General features: G+C 38.8%; 1 protein-coding gene across 7 annotated transcripts in view; it reads left to right on the top strand.

Annotated features, from left to right (window-relative positions):
- RC3H1 (ring finger and CCCH-type domains 1) overlaps nt 1–14,966 on the top strand; it is a 96,903-nt gene extending 81,937 nt beyond the window's left edge. For 3 of the 7 annotated variants that reach the window (XM_090047768.1, XM_090047763.1, XM_090047762.1), the window contains 6 exons: nt 1,114–1,327; nt 2,401–2,491; nt 2,614–2,749; nt 4,360–4,530; nt 5,185–5,300; nt 6,913–14,966. In XM_090047768.1, coding sequence (XP_089903894.1) covers nt 1,114–1,327; nt 2,401–2,491; nt 2,614–2,749; nt 4,360–4,530; nt 5,185–5,300; nt 6,913–7,066 — 882 coding nt within the window. In that variant the 3' untranslated portion in view covers nt 7,067–14,966. The remainder of the gene's footprint in view (nt 1–1,113; nt 1,328–2,400; nt 2,492–2,613; nt 2,750–4,359; nt 4,531–5,184; nt 5,301–6,912) is intronic. The other 4 variants (XM_090047765.1, XM_090047766.1, XM_090047764.1 and 1 more) reach the window with 4 other exon arrangements.
- Nucleotides 14,967–19,052: the final 4,086 nt, after the last annotated feature.

Raw genomic sequence — 19,052 nt, 5'->3', positions numbered from 1 at the left:
TCCACTAGTAATCACCTTCAAGTCTTGTAGGCTCTCTGCTTATTCCTAATATCCTTTTTGAATTGGTTATTCATTCAGTTGGTTCCTTTTCCACACAAGTTTTTTTTCCTTTACTTTGGATGCAGGTAGTATCCTATGCAAGGTGCACCAGCACCTTTTTAAAGAAATTCACAGGCTCTCCTACATAGCTCCTCAGTCCAGCTAACATCTTTAATTGCTTCCTTAAGTTTATCAGTCATCTGAAAATAAAAAAAAAAACCCTTGGAAGAACAAAAAAAGTAGGTTTGTAACCTTTTAATAGAAATGGACTTATGCTGGACTGTGAGTTCAGATCTTCTATAATGTCTTTACTATTTAAAAACAAGTCTAAAATAACAAATCTAAAATCAAATCATGGCTCTTGATCTTGAGAATTTAAGGGTAAGCATTCGACTTCTCCTTTCCTGGGTCATTTGTATTTGTGCTGGAAAAGAAACAAGTATGAACCATCTCCTTGATTAGAGAACACTTGTCCATGCACAGATGAACTGGATTCTGACAGAAGTACTCTATGAAACAATGACTGACATTTAAATGTATGATGAGGCCATTGGCTGTATAGGCGGCGATCTTTGGAAGAAGGTCCCTTTTACCTGTGCTCCTCCTCCCCTGGTATAATGCATCTGATCATCTTCTGGTCTTCCTTTCTTTTGTCATGGTTGGCCTTGCTCCTTCTTAGTTTCTTCATAGTTATTACTTTCTTCTCTGTCTAATCGCTGCTCTTCAGACTCCTTTAGTTAATAGTGGTGGTAGATAACATTGCAAGTTTGATCAACTGAAGTGCGTATGTCCAACTGTGGAAGTTCTGAACTGTGGAACAGAGAGCCTGGCTAGAGACAAGGACTAAGAGGAGGAACAGAAAACAAAAATTCCATATATAGTAAACTTCTTTCCCCTGCTGCTTGTTGGTAAATCATGGAAAACACCAGTATGGACCATATTTTTCAAGTCTGTCAGGTGAACAAAAATTGCATATACTAATATTTTCCATGATTTGCCAGCAAACAGCACAGAAAGTTCTTATTCTCCTTAACTTAAGTTGTTGGCTTTAATTTTTTTTAATTTCTTGTTCAGAATGTAGATAATAAAACCATTCGTGATCAGCGGTTGGACATGCAGAGAAGAGCAGCAGAGACAGGGGATGATGACCTCATCCCATTTGGAGACCGGCCAACTGTATCAAGGTTTGGGGCCATCTCGCGTACTTCCAAAGCGATGTACCAGAGTTCTGGCCCTATGCAGGCCATGGCAGTTCAGGGAGCTTCCACCAAATCTATGAACATATCAGGTATAATATGTGTACAGAAATATTTCTTTTACCATAGCTTCTTTTAATTTTTCAATGTAGTTTAAGTAAAAACAGATACCCCTGAAAACTTATGCGAAAATTTAAATGGTAGTTGATACCACCAAGCTCTAACTATGGAACATAGAAATGGAAAAATATGTTATCTCTGTAAATACAAGATATATTTGGAGGCTTCATGTTCTATATGGAATTGAGCCTTAACCAGTGGGGCAGCTCCCAGCTTCCCTTGAGAGACTGTAGCAGAACCAAAGGGATCTCAGTATTTAAAAACATTTTTTTAACAGGTTTCTCAGTTTCCTCCCATTGCATTCTCATTCTGATACTAAAGAACCTTTTCTCTCTGTTCTCAACCATCTGGATGTATATCTGATATAAGACAGAGAGGTGATTAGCTATGTTAGTCTAAAGTCAAGCAGGAGGTAGGGCAGGGTGGTAGTTTAGAACAGGGATCAACCTTTTTAGACTCAAGGCACCTCTTGGAAAATGCATGGACTTAAGATTTTTTATTTTTTACTATACAGGGTCTTCATCCCTGCCTGCGTGTACCCCCTAGGGCCTTCTAAAGTACCCCCAGGGGTCTGTGTACCCCCAGCTGGAGATGACCTGTGCAGGGTCTGGGGTAAATCAGCCTATGCGGGACCCCACCCCAGACGCAAGAGAGCTGGCGGCAGATTTGGCAGCAGGGAGGGGGGTGTCACCATGGCCACTCTGCCTAGCTCCGTGTGGCCACCCAAAGTGCAGGGGCTGGGGTGGTTGCCCCAGTTGCTGCCCCCTCCCCCCCAAGCCAGATGGCCCTACCCCCAGTTAACAACCCCTGTTCTAAGGTGTCATTGTGCCGTACTTCCTTTCTACCTATACTAAATTGTTACAGCATAGCATTCCTACACCAAGAATTTTGGCAACAGTTAAATTTCCAGGATATATTATTAGGGTGGTCTGTGACTGGTCTCATTTATGTATTCATCTCTGGATTATTTATCAGATGCTTTTTTTTAGCCTGAATCACTGTAACATGGAATTGATTTTTCTGGATAAATACTCCTGTTTTGCAGATTACAGTCCATATGGAACTCATGGCAGTTGGGGAAGTTCTCCATATTTACCCCATCAAAATATACCTTCTCAGGGACGGTTCAGTGACAGGTGGAAATATTTTTATATATATTTACTTATTCTGTGTACACTAGTCCTTTTTCACCAAATTTAGCAAAGCTATTAACTGCACATCTTCTCTTTTCTTCCCGATCCCTTTCCTGCAATGAAAGAGAGAGGTTATCCATGTCAGACATTACTGGTCATGGGAAAACTTTGCCCTCAGCTGAGAGAGAGCAGCAGCTCAGATTGGAACTGCAGCAGCTAAACCATCAGATCAGCCAGCAGACACAACTTAGAGGACTAGAGGTTTGTACCTGTGTCTTTGAAGAGACGAGAGATGAAGTGGGGGGAGAGAGAAAGAGAGAACGCTGAATTTAAATATGCCTATGAAAAGCCATTTATTCTTCCTTTAATATTTTGAACTCCATAATATCTTGCACCAGGATTTTCCAGCACTTGAACAGAAAGGAAAACTGCCTTACTGTACATCAACAGGAACTGTAGATTTTTTTTGCACTTAAAATCTTTAAAAACATTATTTGCAACTTAGTATGATAGCATATGATGTTTGGACAACATTCATGCTTGTCCTCTTTCTCTGTCTTCTCTGGGCTTAAGGTCTGCAGGAATGTTGGGGGAATACATGTAGATTATTTTATTGCTCTTGGCTTTTCAGCCTTTGTCAAAGTCAGTTTCTGTATTCAGAAAGCTGAATGTTTTGTCTGTGTCCTTTGGCTTTGTTGTGGAAACCTTTTCTTCCTAAACAGCACAAGCCACAATCCTGAACAAAATGGATATTGAAGACATTAATCTTTTGGGCCCCAAAGATTAAGTTTGTTTTGAAGTCAGCTCTCCCTAGAATAAGAGTAATCTTTCTGGGGAGGATGGAATGGAAGTGTATTTATAAAACAGATGATGAGCAGTATCTATAGCGTTTTCATTTTGTAGGATTTTGCAGCAGGAGAAGTTTTTAAAACACAGTGAAGGTGAAGGTGTTTTTGCTGCAGCAAAGTTGCCATCTCAATTTAGTAATGATTTTCCTAGAAAGGGAAAGAATTAAAAGGTACCTTACAGCTAAACAAATTGAGGTTTTTCCCAGCAAGAACATTAGAATAGTTTAATTAGCTGAGACTCTGCTTTCTAAAGCAGGGGCTCTTATTGTGGCTTTATTATGGAGTTCACAATATTTGAACATCAATGAACAACTGCAAGAAGCACACATTTCTCAGTTACTTGAAAAGTGACTTGTGTTCTTGTTCAGGACCAAGAGGAGAAATTGCTTCTTTTAAAAAGATGTCCCTGTTTGCCTTTGATGCCATAATGGAAGAGTATTGAAAAGTTCCAAAACCCCTACTTTGTTTGGTTCCCTAAGTAATGCCGTAACTGATTTTGTTTGCCTTCATAGTCAAAGCATAATCATTTAGGATGTAATTATAATGGTTTTTGACCCTTTGGCATAAACCTGTCATTTGGGTCTTTGAGATTGGCTGTTATCCTGGGTTCAGATGCAACCAGATATTTAGAATTCAGGGGGCTTCTTCCATTGAACTGCTACAAGATTAAGTGAAAGCTGGGAATAAAACAATTGTGATTGCATGCATTTTGCTCATATGACCAGAAGAATCTATGCTAGATTCTCAGTAGTTCATACTGGAAGGAAGGGTGATCTTATATTAAATACTCCTTTTTTTCCCCCACTCTTTAAAAAAACAACAACAACCCTTCCAGTTATATGTAAGATAGATTTCCTTTAAAACTGTGTTTGGAATTGTTTTCAGTTGAGACCCTTAACTCGTAAGGGAAGAGAAGGCTTCAGTTTTGCAACTAGGCAATACTCCTGAATTATGGCCTTGTCCCTCTTTGTGCATGGAGTGTTTTGTGTGCTCAGTTGTATGTGCTTGGCTTTATGCATTTAGGCTGCTAGTAACAGGCTGCTGTTGCAGAGGGAGGCGACTACCCTGGCAGGCCAGCCACAGCCCCCACCGCCACCTTCTAAGTGGCCTGGAATGATCTCAAGTGAACAGCTGAGTTTGGAACTTCATCAGGTGGAGAGGGAAATTGGGAAGAGAACTCGTGAGCTGAGCATGGTGAGTGCTATGGGTATGGGAGGCAGTGAGAATGGATGCAAAGCTGCTTGGTTTGCCGCAGCACTATAACCCTTGTGATAAGGCTCTCTGCTGGATGACTGTTATCACTCTCATCCACTTCCTGTTTCCTGTTTTTTGTCCAGAATTTCTTGATAAGCATATTTATTTAGAATTCGAATTATGTACTCATAATTTATCTGCTTAAAATACTCATTTTTTCTAGCCCCTTGAAAGCAAAAGTAGAGCTGAAATTATAATTGGGCCACTAGGCACAATGTCTTACGCTCAAATTTACTGCCCAGTTATTTTATTTCTCTGAGACCATGGATGGGCTAGTTGTGACATGTGCTGTATAACTTGTATAATACTTTTGATATTCCATCCAGGAGAGGGCCAGTGTCTAGTACTCTGTCTTTCAATATTACACATCCTTATTTTTGCTTCTTGTAAGGATCAGTCCTTTCTTTGGGAAATTCTGTATCCTGAGAGAATGGACAGATTCTACTGAGTCGACTTCTGTGTCTTATGGCTTTTGTCAGTTGCTTTGTGCAAGATTGTTAATTTACAGGCATTCTTTTCTGGCCTCATGGAAGGAAGTAACAGTCTCTTTGTACAGCGCCACAACATCATTTTCTTTCATCTTTTTTTTCAAAGGAGAGCCAGTCTTCACTGGATATGAAAAGCAAATTGGGCACCAGTAAACAGACAGAAAATGGACAGCTCGAGCCACAAAACAAGGTTCCGGCTGAAGATCTGGCACTGACATTCAGGTAATGGATGGTCATTTCCAGTGATCCATAGAATACGTTTTCTGTAGATAACTAATAGGTTAGTTAGGACTGTCCCTTTGTATACAAGGAGCAGCTGCTGCATTTTCAACATGCTTTATAAAACTATATGGTAGTGAAGAATGGAGTGATTCTATTTGTAGTGTTAACATGAATTTAGGATGATTCTATCTGGCAAGGATGATTCCATCTGGCAGGAGTGCAGTGAAGTTGCACATAAATTGTTAACTGTTTCCAAATAGAAAAAAAAAAAATTGTCATCTTATTAGTAGGATTGTTTTGGGGATTTGCTCCAAAATTGGTGTAGTCTATGAAGATATTCATAGACGGGATAGAATCCCCTGACTTTGCATTGCATAATGACCACTTTTGTGTATTTTAACAAGTGGGCCACATCTGCACTAGACTGTCATTACAACACACTGTTGGCTAGAATGTTACAGGAACCATCTTAGAAGCCTCTTAAAGCACTGGTTATAGCACTAAGGCTGAGGTCATTGGTTCAGATCTGATTAAAGTGTTTTGAAGAGAAAGGCACACATTTTTTAGTTATTTTAGGTGAAACAAGTCTAGGTAAATTTAGTTTGAGTATGGGACCAGTCTGGATAAGCCCTGCATACTCTTCTTCAGCATCTCTTCTCTGCCACTGAGATATGGGATGCTAAGCTAGATGGACCTGTGGCCTGACTCAGTATGGCACCTCTTATATTCTTATGAGCAGTTTGAATCTAGGTAGTGTAACTCAGTGAATGAAAATCAGTTTTTGGTTGTCTGGGGTTTAACTTTACAACCCAATTGGTACAAATCTGATTTTTTTTATTTATTTATTTTAAACATATCAGGTAAGTTGTAGGATAATGCTGAACCTGGGATGTGATGTTGCTGTATGCACACTAACTCTACTTTTAAAGAGAAAATTCAATGCAATATAGAAGTCATTCTGGTCTCTAAAACTAACTATAAAGAAAAATAAATCACTAAAATATTAACATTTTAGTTTTTTAAAGACAATTCAGACTTCAAGATGGTAGTTTCTTTAAAGTTTAATACTATCACTGTTTTATGAGCCTCTTAGAGGCAGTGTAGAAAGCATTTAATTACCCAGAGAAATGAGACTGTTTCAGTGTGGTTTAAGAACCATAAATTCAGTTGCATATAACTTACATATGGTTTGCTTAGAAGTATTTAACACTGTAGTAGTAATACAATTAGAGTTTCCATCTGAGCTATGGAAACAGTGACAAGTATTTTTAAATACTATTCTGAAACTTGGCTATTTTTAATACTTTAGGTTTAGAATGGAGTTTGTGACGTATATAATTTGTGCACTAATGTACATTTTATGATATATAAATTCTAAAATTATTCCTTTACAGTAGTTTTGTTTCCACTTCTTACCATCAACACTTCCTCTTTCTGTTGAGTATCCAGGAATCATAGAAAATTCATCTTCTAGGCACGCATATGCCAGTTTATGCAAATTCACAAATGTTTGTTGCAGCACTTTGGCAACAAATATTCAGGGCTTGTTCTTTCACTCTTTAAAATCTTTTAAAATCCTCAACACCTTTTTCATTCCACATCATTCCTTCAGCAGTGATGTTCCAAATGGATCAGCCTTGACACAAGAGAATATCAGCCTCCTTTCAAACAAGACCACATCTCTGAGCCTGACAGAGGACCCAGAGGGTGGAGGAGACAACCATGACTCCCAGCGAACAGGAGTTACGCCCACCTCTGCTCCATGAAGTGAAGAAAGCATCTCCCAGAAGTTCTGCTGGGGGGTGTTGGTAGCTTCTGTCATGTTCACTTCCAGGGGTGATCAGAGAAACCCAAGAATAACAGCAGCAGCAAGTCCGGAGGCAATGTGCATAAACACCACTCCTAGAAACAAACCCTGCACATAGTTCACATTAATGCGTTTTTTAATTAAAAAAAATGAAAATTAGCAGTATCTGCAAGCAATTCAAATTAAATTTGTTTTTGTTCTGTGAATGAACTTTATTTTAATAACATTGGACGCCTTGGATCCCAGGGCTTAAAAAAAAAGATATTATATATATACTCTGTTTGATTAATTGTATGATCTTAATGAAGTAGGTTTTTTCTTTTACTTTGTATTATTACATATCCAGTGTATTATTTCTTACACCTTCACTTCTGAACAACCAAAACAACTTGGCCACTTCCTTGTATGCATCTAAAGGTGAATGAGGGTCATGAAATGGAGGGAGGCCAGGAATTGCAGTGTCAGAAAATATGCAGCAATCTTCATTTCTGAAATAATTTCTCTTTAAGTAGGAACTTTCTCTTAACTTCCGCAGTACATCTTTCTGACTATACCTGTTGGCTTTAAACAGCAATCAATACAATCTTTTCAGTTCAGTGTAAGCATTCCATAACACCTACCCCACTACAAAATGTATATCCTAGTTTATAAGTTAACCAACAGTAAAGAGAATTCAGCATTTGCACATCATTTTACTTGGACTAGGAGCCAGTATTATGTGTCATTTTGTTGTTGGGACTAAAAAATTCCTTGCAAGACAGGTAGGCCTAAACTATTCAAAACTTACATGTTTTGGATTTCCAAGAGAAATTGAAGTTGCATTTCTTGCCCTGAGCTTTAAGCACTTGGCTAACAAGTGATTGTAATGGTGTAACGTGACAGGCTACAAAATGTGTCTTCCTAGAAAAAGGAAGAAAGATAACGCATGTCATGAAAGGAAATAATTAAAAATCAATTTGCAAAGACTTGCTGCCATCCATTATTTAGGAAGATGGAAGTTTCCTCTTTTTTTCTTTTTTTAAACGAATGGGGTGGTATCAAGGTTTGTCTCAAAGAAACGCTCCATTAATTATGGAGCTGATCCACAACCCATTGAGCTAAACTAGTGAAAAAACTTCCATTCCTTTCTATAAGCTTTGGGGAACAGGGTTTTCATTTGTATATTTTTTTCAAATTTAAAAAAAAAAACCCCACCCCTGCCTGCCTTCCATGTTTTTGTCACTGCTGCTCGTGTATGTATATATACACCACTGATGCATACGTATATATGTCTTATGCTTTTATAATTTGCTTTTCCCAATCTGATATTTTTTTAAAGTCCCTAGTATGTCAGTCATTTTTGGCCTTGAAGTTCTCTCACAGAAGGAGACGGAGAATAAAATTGATGTGTAATAGATTTGGCAATTGGTGAAAATAAAGGAGGCTGATCAATAGGACTTGGTTAGCTCATATATACTATAATTAGGCAGCAATGGCTGAAAGTTCAGTTACTGTACCAGGGCTTTGCCTGTTGTTGTCATGGAACCTTCCAGGAGCAAGCTGTCTTTTTTTCCCGTCTGAGAAGTTTCATCCAGAAATTGTTCTTCAGGTGTAACTGTAATACTGTCAGAAACATTTACAGGTACTTGAAAGTTGAGAATTTTTATGACAAATGGAATCTTCTCAATCTTCCGTAGAAGGTGGATAGTAAGGAGATGCTTCCTTAAGTGGAATATGTTAACAGCATTTTTAAAGAAGTTATAAACCTTCCCAGCTGTGTGCTGGTAGCATTCCATTGAGGAGTTCTCCTAAAAGGTCACAGAAATGAATGAGGTTTTGCTGCACATATTTTGACCTTTTCTGCCTGTACTGGGCTGAGATCCTTTGAATGAAAAGCTCAGTGGAGACAGATTAGAGCAATACTGGTTCCTCCTATTTCCTTGTTTTCCTTTTGGGACTAGACTACTAAAAAGAAAGCACTGGTTATGTAATAAATTACTGCATTGCTTTGGTTGGGTAAAGCAAGAGTTAATAATTTTCTTGGTTTTTCTTTTTTTCTGTCTTGATTTGGTTTAGCTTTTTTTTTTTTCCTTCCCCCTTAACCCTTAACTCCTGCTGAGGTCATAGCAACCTTGGGCTAAGCTTTGCATCCATCATAATGTTAATTAAAATAAATTTGGGGGGGAATACAATCCCACTATTGCCTACCAGTAGGAGAGTCCAAACAGAAGACTCTTTTGAGTAGCGAATATTTAATTTGCCCAGTCAAGGCACCGCATTTATATACTATTTCACATTGAATTTGATTATGCCCTACAGACCTGGCTGGTCAAGGATTTGATACACATATTGGCTTGGGATTCGAGCTTTTTTATTTAAATGAAATTTATATATAAACATATATATACATATATACATAGTTATATCTGTATATATATTGGGTATGTTTTAAGAATTTTTTCGCATGAGCGCAGCTGTTGTGATCAAATGTCTGGGAGGAAGAAGCACTGAACAAAGATAAGGCATTTTCAGCTCCCCTCCAAACTCTGCATTCATGCGCAAGTTTTTCATTCTTGATTGACTTTTAACATCTTTATTGCCAGAGAAGGTAGTTTTGAGGTTTTATTAATTTTTTTCCCCTTAATTTATGGTGAAAAATCTTTTCTGCCCTGAATTCTTTCCATCCCTGCTACTTTCCCCCAGTCATGCATGTTTGCGCTTCACATCCTGCTTTGAAGCCTTTTGGTATGGTCCTTATCTTTCCATCTCTGTGGAAAACTTGTCTGCTCTGTTCCTTCGGTCTCCCTGGTACCATAAGCTTTGTGCACTCCTGGCATTGCGCTGGTAAATGAACTGAAGTGGGGGTCCATGGTATTATCTGCAGTCTTTAAATGCAGAAACCTACCAGCAGGTCTGCCATCACTTCATTAATTTTTATGAAGCTGATCTTTTGCTACATCCTTATTAATGCTGGAGCACATTTTAGTTGCAACAGTTAGTGCACTATTTTAATCTAGGAGGACAAGCTCCAAGTGCAGATACTCTGTCTCTCTAACTACAGAAATCAACTTTACATAAAAGGTTTTAGTGTCTTGTTACAGCAAATTCACCTTAAATCTTAAAGACTACTAATAATAATCTGGTCCATCATCACTTGTGCCAACTGGTTTCCTATTCAGAACTGACCTGATTGTTTTTGGCTTAGGGGAAATAAAACCCTACAGTAAGAAAAGGTCAGATCATCAAGGTTAAACATTTCTCCATTTATGGATTTGAAAGGGGACCTTAATGTTGATTTTTTTTTTTTTTTTTTTTTAATTTTTTTTCCCTCCCTCACCACATTTTTACTGTACTTTGTGCATAGTGTCCTTGTGATGATCAATCAGTCCAGGTGAATGCCCTGTTTGCGCAGCATTGTGGTTTGGCTTATTAACTGTTTTTGTTTAATATCTACAAACTGTATTGATTCTGGCTTTGTTTCCTGTTGTCCTTTCCCAGTGTTTCTTTACAGAACTTTAGTTGCTGAAACCAGTCAAATAGGGAATCAGAAAAAAGCTTTAAATCTTTACAGAGATTGTATAAAACTTTCTGTCCATGAAAAATGCCAGAAGAGCCGGGAGAACTGATAATTGTTCACGTTGTATAAGAGGTGATTGTGAAGCAGACTGAATTTCAGAGTTCTGTCTGTATTTGCTGCTTTTTTGTTGACTCCTTCACTTGTGCCCCACGTCCTTTACCCATGCCCAGTCTCTGTTCCAGATATACTGGAATTCTACCTACTTTGGTCAAATGAAACCCTGCTATACCCTGATTTTAGATCCTCCTGCTCAGACAAGAGCAAATCGTGTAACAGTGGTGCTTGAATACTATTACTGTGTGGTAGGTAAACCAGATTTCTTCATGCAAATAGCACCTTCAAGAGAGAGGGCTTTGGTAGCCTGGTTTCAGTTACAGTGGAGACAGGCTGTGGGGGCAAACTGGGAAGCTTCAAATGGCAGGCTAGGGTACACAGTGCCAGATATAAATTATTGGTCCACTCTAGTTTAGAAACATTTAATTTGTCTTTTAGTAGCATAGGTGAATTTATTACCCCCAGCACATACTTCTTTCTTATTCATTTCATGTGACCTAATTCATTAATAGTATAAATCTGTAAGTTCAGTTTTCTAAGCTTCCATACCCTGTTTCAGAATAGAAATCCTATATATCTGAGGACCTTTCATTCTTGCAGCACTGTTACCCGCTTTAACCTCAGATTCTTTTTAAGCTGTCAGCTTCTTCTGAACCTAATTCTCTCTCTCTCTTTTTCCTTCTATGGCTTGCCCATTATCCTCCCTGATCGTGCAACAGTGACAGCTTGCTGCCTCAAAACAGAGCATTCAAATGAATTCGCTTAGCCAATAACTTCTGTGAAGTTGCCTTTTCTAATGGTGTTATTACTCAGTGATGCACAAATGTGATATTGCCCCTACTGGTAGGCAAACGGGATCTGTATAAACATGGTAAACTATTGTTTTTCTTTAATGGAGAGCCAAAGACTTGTGCTTTACACTTTATTTTTTTCTTTTACTGGAATAGTCATTTTGGTTGTGAAATATTTTGAGTTTTGAGAGTTGACTGTATTATCCTAATAGAAATTTGCAAAGTTGTTGATTGTCAAGCCGTATACATATTTAAAATAGTGGGAAGTCATCACTTCATCTGGTTGCACGATGTGTGAAGGGTGTGTTTAAGCACCTAATGTGTTTGGAGATTTTTAACTTGTTCCTGTATCCACTCCCATGCACTCTCCCAGCCGAGGATAATTTACAGGTAGGAGGTAGGCTTAGAAGTGTCAGTAGTCTTAAGCCATGTCTATAAAAGTTAAGCCTAGACTAATGTGTTGATAGCTAGTTTAAAGATAAAAATTAAAAACAAAAAAACCCCCCAAGAAATGCTGGTGAAAGGCAAATCCATATTGCAAATGTGACTTTTTGCTGACTTCCAAAGAAGTCCATTTAGACTGAGAAGATTTTATAGCATTATGTTAAATCTGATATGGTAGAAGCAGACTTATGCAAGGATATTGCCTGTTGACAACAAGAATTTAATATTATCTGTGACGCATTCATTGAACCATAAAAAATGGGAATGAGCAGTTTAAGATGATATACAGTAAACCCATTTGTTTCTACTTTCCTTGAGCTCATTTATTCTCTTGCAGATTGTTCTTAGGGTTCAGAGAGGAATCCTTAAGCAATAAAAGTAACAAAGCCATCACCTTCTTGCTGTTTCCATTCATGAGTGCAGAACTTCTTTAAAAAAAAATATATAAATAATAACATAGTAGCAGTTTCAGGTCTGTAATAAGTATGTAACTACAGGGGTAGCTTTCATAAGAAAAAGAATTCTGTCAAAAAGATGTATTCAGTTAAATAAAGACAAACTCAATTCTTAGGGTTCATGATACTAAGTGCAAAATGTCAGAGGGTTCAGCAGCAGAACTGTTAGCTATCCTCTGTTTAATAAAGGAAAAATTGAAAACTGTATGAGACTAGAGAAATATATAGACCAGATGCAATGAGCAGGCAGAATCACTGTCATATGACTGCATCTCCATATCCATCCTACTAGTCATATTGATTCCACATCTCCTACTAGTAGTCTCTCCTCATCTCCAAGCATGAACACCCAATATTAGCAGTATTGATAGTGAACTTAACATTACTGTCTCCTAAGTTTTACACACTTGTATTATACTGTAAGATGCTTCCCCTTTAAACAACTACCTGTCTCATTTAGAGCAATGATCCAAACAGTAAACTGAAGAAAATCCCATCTTGCTAAATGTGAATTCTGAATTTTGTGTTGAAAATGAATCAACATTTCTAAGACACCTTCTGAATATAGCTGTGGTACTGAAAAGAAATTGTCATTAATAGTGAGTGTATAACATGGCCAAGATTATTCATTTCACTTTGAAACCGATGTACTCTGAGTACATTTTAATATGAAAGGTAGGAAATCAAATGCTGATCCTAGTTTTCCATATTGCTGCTGTCCTTAATTGCTTGCTTTCTCCCTGAATGATAATGCTGGAAAAAGGTTTCAAAGTATGAGTTAATTCCAGTCACCCTACAAAGGTTTTGGGTGGACCTTATTACAACACAATGTTTCCTGATGTTGCCCTGTCATAGCAACAGTTGCAGCGTAGACAAAAACATCTCTGTATCCCTGAATCATGCCACAGTTTCAGAAGCAGCTGGTTCTTGTGATACAGGTGGACCCTAGATTGGAGTAGAAAGAAGAACATAGTTTATAAATATTTTTATAAAAACTTATGAATGGTGAGAGTTGTTTTATGCTGGGGAGCTCTCTGAACACTAAAAAAAAGAGGATGGAACATCATTTGATCCCTCCCAGAGAAGTGCATGGAGAACCTGGCTCCCCATCTGCCTATGCTGGACTTCCTTCCCAAGAGTCTCCCAGTAGGTTGAACTTTTAAAGCACTGTGCCCAAAATGTTTGGACATGGACATATAAAGTCTAGCCATATAAATAATTGCCATTCTCCAAAGCTTACTGAGTGCTTGCAGGTTCCCAGGAGACTACTTGAGAAGTTCTGTGGGAGCTGCAAATGCCTGGGAGCTCTGAGAAGTGTGCATCTTTTATTTAGCCATCTAGCTTCAGGCACTGAAGTCTGAACACTTTGGGCCCACAGGGGTCTGGCATTGTACAGGTTTTCTGACATCTCAGAGACAACCAGTTCTTTCTGGATCTGGAATTTTTTGGCCAAAAGGAAAATATTTTTAAAAAGTCTTGGGAAAAATACAGGAAAAAAAAAGGATGCGATACAGTTTCCCTGAAGAGGAAAAAGTACTAGATATACTGAAATATATATATATATATATATATATATATATGTTTAAAAACAATCCTGTGGAGTTATCTGATGTTTATGGTATAAACTAAAAATTGTTTTCTTTGTAACGTTGAAGTAATTTTATTAATAATTTGTAGCAGACAGTACTCACAAGTCTTTGGCATCCGAACTGGATTGTGTACTGGATGGATCCCACAACTGGACCTGGGCACCAAGCTCCTTTCTAGATTTTTATTAGATGTGATGGAAACTTTCTGTGCATGCAAAAAGCAACTTGAGTAGGGAGAGGAGAGAGAACCCCATTCACAACACAGTTGATGCATTGTTTACAATTTGTGCCATTGCTTTGCAGCCTCTCGAGTGCAAGCTGCTGCAATGTGGACAAAATAGCCCATTAAATGACTCTTAGCTTTTCTAGTTTAAGGAGTTTCCATTTCCCTTTGGCCTGTGCTTGCCATGTAAGCAGCTTCTATGCTAAGAGGGGCTTTCCTTGAAGGTCAGCTTATCAGCTGCAGTACAGCTTGATTTTTCCTGTTTGTGGTAACTGGTAATAGTAATGTTATGAGCTAGTCCCTAGTTGTATTCAGCTCTGGGGAAGAAGAGGGAGGTAGGGGCATGCAGGAGAACAGAGTTACAAGAGAAAACATGCATGCCAGCATCCATCCCCTTGCTTTAAAAGTCACCTGTTTCCAGTTGTGGGATTTCTCTACAAAAGCTTGTTTTCTCTATGTAAACTTAGTTTTCTTTGATCTTTTTTGGGCTTATACCAGTCTCCCGGAGACATTCTGCAGTCATTATCACCTTTTTGGGTGGAGTTTATTTTATTTTGTTGGTTTGTTTGTTTTTTTTAAATAACTTTTTAACATTGGTGCATATATGCTTGGGATAGAGCTCATGTAATTTTCCAATCGTATTGATTGTATGTGATTGTGCCCTGCAGAGGTATATTTAACAAAAACAATAAAAAATAAAATGAAAAAAGGATAGTCTAGGATAATAAAGGAGACCATGCAATTTGAGTCAGATTATGAATGACTTCTTGAGTTTACTTAGGAATTTGTATAAGTAAGGATCCCCATCTGCTGTTCTTATAAAACAGTACTGAACAAACTTTTTTTTTATTTCCCTCCTCTGTCTTTTGAAGTGATCCCTTTTGACTTTTTTCTCCTTTACTTCCATTTTCTTCCTATCATAAAAAGGGACAGCTAACTCTATTTGCTGAATATTATGAATATTTATTGTTCTTATCTCCCCAAACACAAGAAGAGTAGAGATTTAAATAAAAGGTGTGAGCAGAATTCCATAAATTGTGAATTCTTTGTGAGCACAGTTGAACATTGAAATCTCATGCGTGAAGGCTGGCAGTGGAAGAGATCTTCAAAGGCATATATGGCAGTTTTTGTATCTTTTTGGAAGGTCCTTTTGAGATGACAGAAGAGGGAAACAACAGAGCCTGCTCTATCCTACTCCAATGGTGTTTTGATCCTCCAGTATTTGTGTTTAAACCTTAAGTAAAAACCTTTTTTCACACAGTATGCTGAGGAGGGAGGGGATTGGCAGATGGAAAGGCAAGAAAGATCACTGGTCTTGAAAGTGATTGTTCCCTGTGATTTCTTTTTTTAAGTACAAGCCCAACACTCATTTTGTGTTTAAAAAAAAAAATGTGCATGATTATATAGAAAATGCCACGTGGAAAAACACCGTATGTTGAAATGCTGTTTCCTCCCTCCCCTCTAACTTGCCTTCCTCCCTTTGGAAACTGACTCGGCCTCATGTTACTCCTGCATAGTGTTTAAGGCTCCTATGAGTTGCAGATAAAAAAAAGGATTTATTTTAATTAGTAGAAAGGAGGTGATTCACCTTTCAGTCTGTAAATAGATGGAAGTGTCTACAAGGTCTTATCTGCTTTTCTGTCAGCATTTATATTAAATGATAAATTAATGGCTTACACATTTGAAATATCTCTCATTTTCTCTCTGCATTGTGAGCCTCTTGACTACAGATCTTTCTCCAGAGCAATATGTAATCCTTCCTGACCACAGTGGAAAATTAAGCACTGGACAAAAGCACAGCACCCTATGTCCCCTTTTTTAAGTCCCCTTTTCTCCCCTATACCCCCTTTCCTTCTCTGGTCGCTAAGACCAGAAAGCTTGCTCAGTGCTAATACTTGGTATGAATCCTTTATTTTTCAATGAAGTGGTTTCCTTGGGCAAGAGGCATGTATATCCACCAGACCTAAACAATAGAGTGGTCTTTAAGTGACTCCTTTTATTACTTGTTCCAGAAGCCTGCGCTTTTAAAGGCCTGGGACAAACATGCCACTTAAGGAAGCACTGGAACATTTTACCTGTTACATTACGCCTTTTTAGAATGAGGAGAGTTCTGGCCCCAAGCCTGTTGTGCGTGTTTTGATCTCTCCTCGCCCTTGTCCATTGTCAACATTAGATGGCCTCAGTTGAGTGCAAACTTCAGCCCTTTTGAAGTATGAGGAACGTCAGTTGTGGAACAGGTAGCAGCTTCTTCACCGAAAGTTCTGCTTTGCCCACCCCTTCCCATTCAGGAAAAGGCAAATGTGGCTCCCTCAGTGTATGTTTGCCCCAAGATGACCATCTTCCTGTCTAATGTGCAAGTTTCTTAACTATGGAGCCAGTTGGTATGGCTGCATCACCATCCTGTTTCTTCATAGCCTTAATAACACTTGAGCTGTGTAAGCTCTTGTAGGGTGAATAATGTTTACAGTGCGGCACACCGTGTTGTCCTGCTTTCCCAAATAGTCTGTGGGCCCCAGAGTACGCCAAACACTGCAGTGGTCTGAAGAATGTGGGTGTTTGCACGTGCACTGCTTTCACATACTCCAAATGGTGAGTTTGGTCACTTAGGAAGGCAGTGATGGCTGTTCTGAAAGATTGGCAGCTTTCATGTTTAAAATGCTTTTGACATGACTTGGCAGTGAACATTTATTTTCCCCATTTTATGGGTGTAGAGATTAAGGCAGAAAATTTGATAGGGGCAAGAGTCTTATCAAGATGGGACCTATGTCGCAGCAAACTAAACTTGGGAATCCAAGTCCTCTGCTGTAGGAACTGGGTCTGCCTACAACTCTCTGCAGATGTCCAGCAAAATGCACCTAAAGCATGAAATACCATTGAGCATGTATATGGGGAACAGAAGGGTGGCCCTGTGCAAAGCCTTGTGACACTAGACTAGGCAATCCTAAGTGAATGGTACATGGACTTTGCAACAAATAAGAATGGTACTGGGAGAGACTTGCAACATCCCTCCCTTGGACTGAGCATAGACGAGACCTTACTTAATGGCAAATAATATGGCTGATACCTCTTGCTCTAAGCTACTAAAGTACTAAGGACTGCAAAGATGGGTCACTTGCTTGAAAATTTTAAGATGACTAGTGCAACAAAGCACCATTACCAACTTGAGGCTACATATTCCATCATGACAAAGTTACTTGCTCCACTGACCCACACAGAGCAACTAGCAACGTTGTTATTGATGCATTTTTCATATTGGATGCTAAATCAGTGCGCCATCCAGGGATGTGAGTTTTGTGGATGCTCTGCCTCCATTTGCTATTTAAAAAAAAAAAAAAGTGCTAGGCACCTGCCACTCAAAAAAAAAATCAGTTTTGGGGTAGAGCAGGGCTTGAGTTGCCCATATATGTGTTACATGGGGTAGACTAAATGACTCCAAGTCTGTCTGGCCTGTGCACTGGAATTTTGGAGTCCTACAAGAATTCAGCAGCTTTGCTACAGTACTAGCACTGGATTTTGTATCTACCACCAATGATCCAACACCCACTGGAAGAAATCTGGACATTTTTTGTGTATTTCAATATGCATTAAGTCCATCTTTTTTTCCCTTTGCTATAGGATCGGTTGGAAATTCCTCAGTCATACCAACCTCATTTCTTTGTCCAGTGGGAATCTTCATGTCCAGTGAATACCCACTGGAAATATGTGGAGAGGAGCCAAGATGCATGATATATATATATTTGGCTACACTAGAAATATTTTAATTTGCTGCAGTCTCGATTTAAAAGGTTTGCAATGGTCAATGGAGGCTACTAATGTCAAGGGTTCTCAGTCCAACTGGTCGTCTCTAAATCTTTAAGACCTGATGCTCAGCCTCTTGGAAAACTAATCTGGTAGCCCTTCAGAGTCTGCTTTCTAGGTTACCTCTGCTAAAGTAATCCAGCAAATAGCATGGTGCACCACTTCTCTCGGGGGAGCGTTTTAAATCAGTGCATGTAAAAGGGTGATCTGTGAGTTGCTCGCTTGCCTGACAGCATTATTCTGGTTTGCCTGGGTTTTTTTTGCCAAGATCTCCCTTTTGGCAGGAATGAACACAACTGTGATTCCTGAGACACTGGTTTCTTCCTTGCAAAACTGGGTGTGTTTCTGGTAGTATCTGGGGAAATTGCTTTTGTGGCTTTTTTGCTGGCCTTTGATGTGAAGACACTGCTGATTACAGCACTGATACTTCATGGCAAAAATGGGGCTGTTGTTAAATGATTTACTTTGGGACAGTATTGGGGGTAGTGACTTCTCATCAGTCATTACCTTCAATGCTTACTGTTCTATTCTGTCAGCAACTTTTCCCAATGCGTGTCTACACACCCCTTAACTAATGCACGTTTTAACAGCCACTGTTTTTTAGCTATGTGCACTACAGAACGTGACTGGGCCCAGTACAGAACCCAGTAGCCCTGCATCTCATCAGCAAGAGAGGGATTTTTTTTTCTGGCCCTGAAACTTAAGCACAACCCCAACCAAACAGCTCTTTTTTATTTTTCATAAAGTGGTGATTGTGATGTTAAAATTACAGAGGAATTGAATCTGCAATCATTAAGTTACATTTCTCAACACAGCTTTCATCAGTGCTGTTTGTGTGTAGTGGGGTATCATTATCTTCAGCTTATTAGGTACAAACTTGGGGACAGGAGCCAGTGAAGGCAAAGAATGGTGATCTTGCCTCTAGTTGTTTTGGGAGAAGTAGGGGAGAGAGTTACTATCCTGAGCTACAGAAGACCAAAATGTCTGGAGAAATGTGTTTTCTAAATCTGTATTTGAATTATTGAACATTTCTCC

This window comes from Crocodylus siamensis, chromosome 5 (genome assembly GCF_052110815.1).
Source record: "Crocodylus siamensis isolate JL-2025a chromosome 5, ASM5211081v1, whole genome shotgun sequence".
NCBI classification, from domain to species: domain Eukaryota; kingdom Metazoa; phylum Chordata; order Crocodylia; family Crocodylidae; genus Crocodylus; species Crocodylus siamensis.
This window is presented reverse-complemented; position numbering and strand designations above follow the sequence as displayed.